Source organism: Fukomys damarensis, unplaced genomic scaffold (genome assembly GCF_012274545.1).
Source record: "Fukomys damarensis isolate Sample0158 unplaced genomic scaffold, DMR_v1.0_HiC HiC_scaffold_15, whole genome shotgun sequence".
Classification (NCBI taxonomy): Eukaryota; Metazoa; Chordata; class Mammalia; order Rodentia; family Bathyergidae; genus Fukomys; species Fukomys damarensis.
In genome coordinates this window covers 59,200,659-59,208,772 of record NW_022900927.1, presented here as the reverse complement: position 1 = coordinate 59,208,772, position 8,114 = coordinate 59,200,659, and the positions used below count along the sequence as shown (strand labels likewise).

At 55.0% G+C, this 8,114-nt stretch overlaps 1 protein-coding gene across 13 annotated transcripts in view; it reads left to right on the top strand.

The window, feature by feature from the left end:
• The window catches only part of Anks1b (ankyrin repeat and sterile alpha motif domain containing 1B), a 1,036,613-nt gene extending 1,029,275 nt beyond the window's left edge, over nucleotides 1–7,338 (top strand). For all 13 annotated transcript variants that reach the window (XM_010629141.3, XM_033763852.1, XM_010629138.3 and 10 more), the window contains 2 exons: nucleotides 5,351–5,518; nucleotides 6,680–7,338. In XM_010629141.3, coding sequence (XP_010627443.1) covers nucleotides 5,351–5,518; nucleotides 6,680–6,715 — 204 coding nt within the window. In that variant the 3' untranslated portion in view covers nucleotides 6,716–7,338. The remainder of the gene's footprint in view (nucleotides 1–5,350; nucleotides 5,519–6,679) is intronic.
• The last annotated feature ends 776 nt before the right edge of the window (nucleotides 7,339–8,114 follow it).

Here is an 8,114-nt window from a genome sequence, read left to right as displayed (position 1 = left end):
GTCTTATTTCCCCATCCATTTTGAAAGACAGTTTTGCTGGATACATCAGTCTAGGTTGGAGGTTGTTCCCTTTTAGTACTTGAAATATCTCATTCCAGGCTCTCCTTGCCCCAAGGGTTTGTGTTGAAAAGTCTGCTATGATTCTGATGGGCTTTCCTTTGTATGTGATTTGTTTCTTTTCTCTTACTCCTTGTAGTATTTTGTTCTTCTGTTGGGTTTCTGGGATCTTGATTATTATATGTCTAGGTGTAGATTTTCTTTTTATTGTAGCTAGTTAGGGTCCTATATGCCTCAGTTATCTGAATGTCAGATTCTTCCCCTCTCTTTGGGAAGTTTTCTGTCATTAATTCTGCAAACAGCTTTTCAAAGTCCTTTGTATTTTCTCCTGCTACTTCATGGATTCCTATCAGTCTTAGGTTATTCTTCTTTTCATCATCTAGGAGTTGTTGGATCGATTTCTCATGATCTCTTACAGTTTTTAAGAGACCTCTCTTTTCATGTTGACTGACTGCAATCTTATCTTCTATATCTGAGAGTCTATCTTTGCATTCTTTTATTCTGTTGTGTACACTTTCAATGGAGTGTTTAATCTCCTGGATATCTGTTTGAATCTGTTTTATGGATTCCATTTCTTTCCTATGTTGGGTGTTTATTTTTTCCATTTCTTTCTTATGCTAGGCCTTCATGGATTCTATCATGGTCCTGAGCTCATCTATTTTTTTGTCAATTTCTGCTCTAGAGTCTCGAATCACGACTTCCATTTTGCTCACTATCTCTATGTTTATCTGGGAAATTATTTCTGTTTTGTGTTTTTCTAGAGCCCGATTGATCTGTTTTGTTACTTTCTGTGCTTTGAGTTCAGGGTGTCCTGGTGGTTCACTATTGGCCTTTTCATCCTCATTTGCCCTACTGTTTGCCATTGGTAAACTGGAAGTCTGTCCTTGTGTCTTACTTGTTTTCTCATTTTTATTTTTGTTGTCGGACAGTCCTTGGTTTAATCTCTGGGTTATCACCCAAATCTTCCTGATATAGTCGCACCCTAGCTTCTGTGTCTCTAACGACCCACAGAAATTCTCATCTTCATAAAATTAGAGAAAACAGCTCATCAAATCAACCCCAATGCTTTACCCCAACTGATACAATCAGCAACACATTAAGATCAAGCACAACTCTGACACTGACCACCAGTGGTAGTCACTAGTCTGTCACCCTTAAATCATTTGAATTAAATTGAAATCAATAAGCAGTCCAGAACATGTCTGCAGTGAACAAAATTTCAATATAGTGTATTTACCATTTAATGGCTCAGACAGAGCGAGGATGCAAGACCCCTGATCTCACTTAGCTGATGGCTGAACCCCATGACGCTGACTGACCTTGGGCTGCAAGGCCCAGATTGAGTTCCCCAACCTTCTGAATGGTTGAACTCCACAACGTTCTATTACAGGTTTCCCATGCCCTTTCTTTAAAGATGTTCAAAGTTGGGAACTGAACAAAAAAAAACCCTTGATGACCACCTCTGCTTCTGCAGAGTGGGTCCAAAGACTGGCACAGTCAGGAGGTCTGAGAGTGCAGAGGGGGGGCTTATGGCGGTTCAGGGGCGCCTGTGTGGCTACCTTCCCGGAGCTTGAGTGATGGTGGCTGGGTCGGGAGCACATGTGGCTCTCCTTCCCGCCGTGGATCGGGGCCCAGCCTACCTCCCGGGGCTTGAGTGATGGCGGCTAGGTCAGGAGCAGGTGTGGCTTGGTGGATTGGGGCCCAGGCTACCTCCCGGTGCTTGAGTGATGGTGGCTGGGTTGGGAGCAGGCGTGGTTCCTGTTAACTCTTTTTCTTTTTTTGGTATCGGGGATCGAACTCGGGTCCTGCGCTTTAGTGGTGGAACTGCTGAGCCAAGTCCCCGGCCCTGCTGTTAACATTTTGATGAGTATCCATTTCCAATGCACACATAAAGATTTCTTGAAACAAGTTTGAATGCAAGCTTATATTAGTATGTAGCCTTTTAACCAGTGTGGGGTTGTTGGGTTGGCTGGTTGGTTTTGAAACAGGATCTTGCTGTGTAACCAGGCTGTCCTTGAATTCATGGCAATCCTCCTGCCTTGGCCTCCTGAGGACTGGGTCTATAGGTGTGCACCACCACACCTGGCCCAACCAGTTTGTTTGTTTTTTTAATGACTCAATATTCATGTTCAGTGGCTACCTGCTGTGTATATACTTCTTCAGGGTCCTTCTCATGAAGTTTTTAAACACTGCAGTGAATATATTCCAATGGATTGAGCCTAAAAGACTTTCACACGAGAAAAAGAATCGAAGTGATGCACAAGTGACTATAAATTAATTGCTTGGGTGGTGGAGCTGTTCCTTCGGGACAGGTTGCTGCGATCTGTGCTGCCGCTTTTCTAATAGCAGAATGATGAATGCTCTGAGTGCAGCCCCAGGGACCCGGATAAGGACAGAGGGGCAACTCCGCCTCCCTAAGCCTGGGGTGGAACCGTGGGGGTCCCAGTCTTTGTGAGCCGCTGCCTGGGTGCTCTAGGCTGGGGGCTCTGCCAGGCACCGGGAGCTCAGTGCTTACTGGTGACAAAAGCTGCAGCTCTGTGACTTCTATTAGGGCCCCTCTGTAAGACGGGGTGGTTCCCTAAACTTGCAGCATTTCTTAACCCTGAGATCAAAGTCCCTGGGGAAGAGGAGATGGTGATGTGTCACCACTGCCCCCACTTCAGTTAGTGCTGTCGAAAGAGGCCACTGCTGGAGCCTCCAGGGAGTGTCACCTCCTTCCTGCCCATACCTTCAGGATGGCCAGAGGCTGAGGACACTGTGTTCAGTCCTCAACAGGACTCAGGCAAACTGCATGGCCTTTAGGTGACTTCACCCACATCACCTGGGGGGTCATCCTGGAGCTTCCTTACTTCATCTTCAGACTGCTGAGATTACCTGAGCCTCTGTTTTACGTCAAGTATAGCGCCACATGGTCAAGAACACGGCTTGTCAGAATCCTTGGTCTGGAAGCCCAGCTCAGCAGCTGCTGGCTCCCAGTGAAGGTTCGTTCTTTCACCTCTGTGGGATTAATTTCTAAGCTATAGCACAGAGATGATATTAGGACTAAAGAAAGTCCACGTAGAACACCCAACTGCCCATGGTATAAGGCACATAGGATATAAGAAACGTTAGCTGCCATTGTCATTGGGTTAAATATTGTAATTAGTGAATTTCCGTCGAGAATGGAGGCTGCTGCCCATGGAGTTAGCTGGGCACACACCTCTGCTCTCCTCAGTACAGGGGGGCACCCTCCGCTGGGGCGTCTCAGTTGGCCGCAGGTGTCATCCGCATGCTGCCTACAGCACGGCGACTTCTCTCCAGCATCCGTACTTGAGCTGGGGTGGCCGGAACCCTGCTCCTGTTCTCGGGCCCAGCTCAGCCTCCTGGCGCATTCCCTTGTGCTGGACAGACATTCTGTGCAGGCCTGGGTCTTCCCCAGTGAGGGCTCTGAGAGGCCCAGGCAGGGGCTGCGAGGCTCCTGACAGTTTGTGTGACAGTGGGCTTCTGATTCTGTTACCGTCGATCGATGTTAACCCTAATGCTGAATTAAGCCGGTCACAGGATCACTTTCAGCTTTGTCCCAGGGTGCCCTGCCCTCCCTGCAGCCTGAGGATCCTAATAGGAGAGGCTGGGAAGCAACCTGACATAGGACTTCCTTGTCTGGGGGGGTCCTCGGCCCCTTGGATGAGCACCTGGTCCCCAAAAGAACCCACTGTTTTGGGGACAGGCAGCATCACACTCAGCAGGCAGGTGTGTAACACAGACATCACGGCTGGAGAAAAGCCAGGGAGGATAACAGCTCTTCACTACTCTGAAGCAATTCTAAGATAAAACGAAACAAGACATCAAGATAGGAGCCAAAGCAGGAGTGGTCATTTGGCAGAAAACCTTCCGGTCCAGTCTCTGCACCTCATTTAAGCCATTTCCTAATGCCAGGAATGAATTTAAAAAGCAAAGGGCAGAACTTCTAACCCATTATCTTGCAAACCTTTCAGCTTCCCGTAATTGTCATGTGAAAAATCTCACTGGCTCTAATGAGCAGCTCTGACTTCCCCTGGAAGACACAGGAGCTGAAGCAGAGCTCCCTTTCAGGAACCCATTCTGGGCTCAAGGGATCCAACGCCAGGGCAGCCAGAGACGCATCCACTTTCCCGGGGACCCACGCGAGGGCGCAGAGGCAGTGGAAAGGGCAGGGCCTGCTAGGTGCGGTGCTGGCCAGGGCCCCTCCCGTGCTCCCCAGCACCGCTTGGTGTGTTGCTGATTTACCAGGCTGACCCATCCCTGGAGGCAGGCGGGGCTCAGTGTGCAGTGGGAAGTGATGGCTGCTGTGCGAGGTGCAGCTCCTCCAGCATAGGCGTCGCCTCTGGGGGGCCAGCAGAGGAGACCCACACCCTTTGTCAGCCACCTCTCCAGCTCTGAGGGGCTTTCCCAGCTGGTTCCAGACTATGGCGTCGGGCCTAGCACCGACTGCAATGCAGTGGGTCCAGAGCTTGCGGGCCTCCTCTGGGGTCTTCCTACCCATCCTCACCCTCGTGTCTCCAGAAATGCAGGAGCTGGGCTGCCCGAGTGGGGAGGTTGGGGGAAGCGGGGATGCAGGGAGCACAGCCGCGATCTCGGCAGAAGCAGACTCGGCCTCCGCTGAGTCTGAGGGACCTTGGGGGCCATTCATGGGATGAAGCTCTGGACAGGTGACGCCCTGAGGAAGGCTGAGGGGAGGTCTGAGGCCTTTCCTCCCGGGCGTGGCTAGGTGTGGCATCCTGGCCAGGCAGAACTCCTGTCTCTGGCTGATTGGATGATAAAATGCAGAGGGCCCACAGGGGAAAGCAGCGCCGCCAGGAGTAGATGGATAATTGGCTGTCTCAGCCCTGCTTGCTTCTCAGCCACTGCGAGAGTCCACACCAGCGTGACTAATGCCTTGCCCTCGGCCTAAATTAGATTTTGATTGTGTTTCATCCATGTTCACTGCATCGCAGATGTTGGAGGTAAAAAGACCCAAACTTCTCAGCACGCCTCCCGTGGCAGGGCTGGGGCTCCCGGAACCGGGCCAAGACTGCAGCGGAAACCCCGTCCCTCCCAAGCTCTGGAGCTGCGCGGACTCTCGGTGCCGTGGGCCATGTGGTTGAGCGAGGAGCCAGCTCCTTAGCTGCACCCGTGGCTGATGCCTGCGTGGGCGCTGTCAGGTTCTCCGCGGAGCCCCTGAGAGGCGGAGTAGTCCAAGGTCCCTGGCAGTTCGCCTCCCGGGGCGTCCCTCAGCCGTGCCACCCATTCTGACCGGCATCGGCCCGTAGTAAGCGCATTCTCATGTTTCTTGCAGAATTTAGCCTACGAAATCATCTTAACCCTGGGACAGGCCTTTGAAGTCGCTTACCAGCTGGCACTACAAGCGAGAAAGGGGGGACATTCTTCCACGCTCCCGGAAAGCTTTGAAAACAAGCCCTCCAAACCCATCCCCAAGCCCCGCGTCAGCATCCGCAAGTCAGTGGTAAGTAGAAAAGAGGTGTCCTGAACACCTGCAGCGGGGCCGGGTCTGCTGCACACACCTGCATGGTGTGGGTGCCAGGTAGAATCCAGGACCTCGATTCCACATCCTTCCCCTTGCCTCCTCCTGGCATGACTTGCATCGTCTCAGCAAGGGTCCTGCAATCTTAGAGGACCCCCTCCCTGAACCCAGAGGCTCCAAGAAAATTCCACTTGCTCTGTCCCCTGCAGCCACCAAGAGGGCGGGAGGGGCACTGCCACTCCGGTGAATCTTACCTGAAGCCAGGGACACTTGGAGCTGTGCTCCCTGAGGCCTCCGCTGCCACCCCACCAGGGGACGAGGCCTCTGGCAACCCCCTGGCCTCCAGATTTGCAGCGGCTCCTGGTGATGATTCCCTGGACCCCGGTGGCAGGCGGATGCCAGCTGCCCAGGCTGCTCTGCACCGTGCAAGGCATGGTGTTTCCAGCGGCCGCTGAGGCTTCCTGCCGCGCCGTGACTGTCAGCAGGCACAGCCCTTCCTCCCCTCCTCCTCGGCATCTGCTTCCTCCGGGACCCTCCCCCGCCCCCCACCGTCCCGGGGCTCACGTGACTCCCTCCCGCCCCGGCAGCCTCCTCTGGTAGTAGCAGCACCTCGGGGCTGGAAGGTTCCCAGGGCTCCCATCTGCCCGTGCGCCAGCTGCCGTCCTCGCCCTAGAAACCCCAGCTCTGGCACCGGCAGCCCCCCAGGATGCATCACCCGCGCAGCCCGCATCCTCCCATCTGCAGCTCTCTCCTCCACACAGCGGCTCCCATCCCGTGTCGGGAAGGAAGGGGCACTTGTCGCAGTGGCGGTGGCACCTCCCTTGGTGGCCATGTGGCTTCCTGTTTTCCACCTTCCTCTTGGCCTCACTCCTGTCTCCATTCTTGGCAACGCCCACAGCCATGGTGACGACCCCGGGGCCCTGGCCTCCTGTTCCCTCACAGTCCTCCTCCAGCCCAGCCCCTCATGACTGCTCAGGATCCGCATCGCCACCTCTGAAAACGCCCCCTCACACCTCCCGCCCAGCCCCTCCCAGGACTCCGGATTGATTACAGGGTCCATCTCTTGGCGAGCTTCTCCCCTCGTTGTCTAACAGACGTCTGAAACTTGAATGTCCAGATCAGAATTCTCAGTTTCCCCCACAGCTGCCTCTGTCTCCATCTTCCTGGCTCAGTAGATGACACAACTGTTCACCATGCGGCCAAAGCCAAATCCGTGTCTTCCCGCCCGTGCCGCTTCTCCAACCCCGAGCAAAGCCCGTTCACTCCACCCTGGCGCGACCTCTGGCCTGCCCACTGCTCTCCACGTCCTTGTCACTCTCAGCCTGGGCTGCCACCACCTCCAGTGGACTCCCTTCCTCCACGTGGCAGAGATCGGTCGTGGCACCTGTGTCCCCAAAACCGGAACCTGTCTTCTCACCCCTCTCCTGGACACCCAGGCCTTCCCTGCTCGAATAGATAGTGTCCGCTCCTTCCCGAGGTTCCCTCCAGCTGGAATATCCTCCCCCTGGCTCCTTTCCTTCGGGTCATTGTGTCATTCGGGTCTTGCTCCATGAAGAGACTTTCCCTGACCACCAGACTGCAGTGGTCACCATCACACTCAGCCACATTGCCCTCTTTTAATTCTGTACAGCGTTGTATTGGTTGAGGGCTTTTAAACTTAATGCTTGTTTTTTTTGTTTTCCTCCACAAAAATATAAGCTGCATGCATGGGGACTGTGTTGTCGCCCCCAGGGCCAGCCCCATGGTGATGTCAGCTAAGCCGCTCAGTGCCCGGGAATTGTCTTAGACCGCTAGGCCCTTCCCTGCGGGTGGACGTGGCCGTCCAGACCTCTTCCCGAAGAGCCCACGTGGCCCACAGGCTGTGCACACACAGCCCCGGAGGGCAGCAGGAGGGCAGAGTGGGTATTGTTTCCACCCGCTCGCTCGGGGCCCAGGGTCCCACTTCCCTCCGAGCCTGTGAAGTGCTCCCCAGGGCCTGCGGAGACTAGGTCAGCCCCGGAGAAGGCTGGAAGGCCGGTGACAGGCGATCTGCCGGCTGAGGCGGGAGAAGCTCCCAAAACAGAAGCGCAGACGCTGAGGCCACAGCTGGGGGACAGTGCCCCCCCCAGCTCTTCCTCAGGGCCCAAACAGCCCCACCCCTGCTGGGTCCGTGTCGCCCACCGGGCACAGAGTCTCCGGCCTCTGGGACCCTGCGACAGCACCCTCCTCCCCGCAGCCTCCCCTCCAGACCTGGCCTCTCCCGGCTGGCACAACAGGACGCAAGCGTGTGCCCGCTGTGTGCGGAGTCACCAGGAGCCGTCCCCAAGGTCGAGGGAGTGGCTGTGGACAGACAGAAGCCCGCCCCTCGGGCATACCCCATGGTGGGGAGATGCCTCTGGCCAGGAGGAGCAAAGCGGAAGAGCAGAGCTGAAAAGTCAGGGTGCTCTTCAGTGCAGGGAAAGTGGGCACAGCTTCTAGGAGAGGAGGTCTCGTGGGCACCAGGCCTGAGCGACCCGGGGGACACGAAGGCCTGCGGGTGCCAGGAGGGGGGGCGGCCCCGAGCGCAGCCTGGTGTTGGGATCCTCAGGAGGCCCGGTGG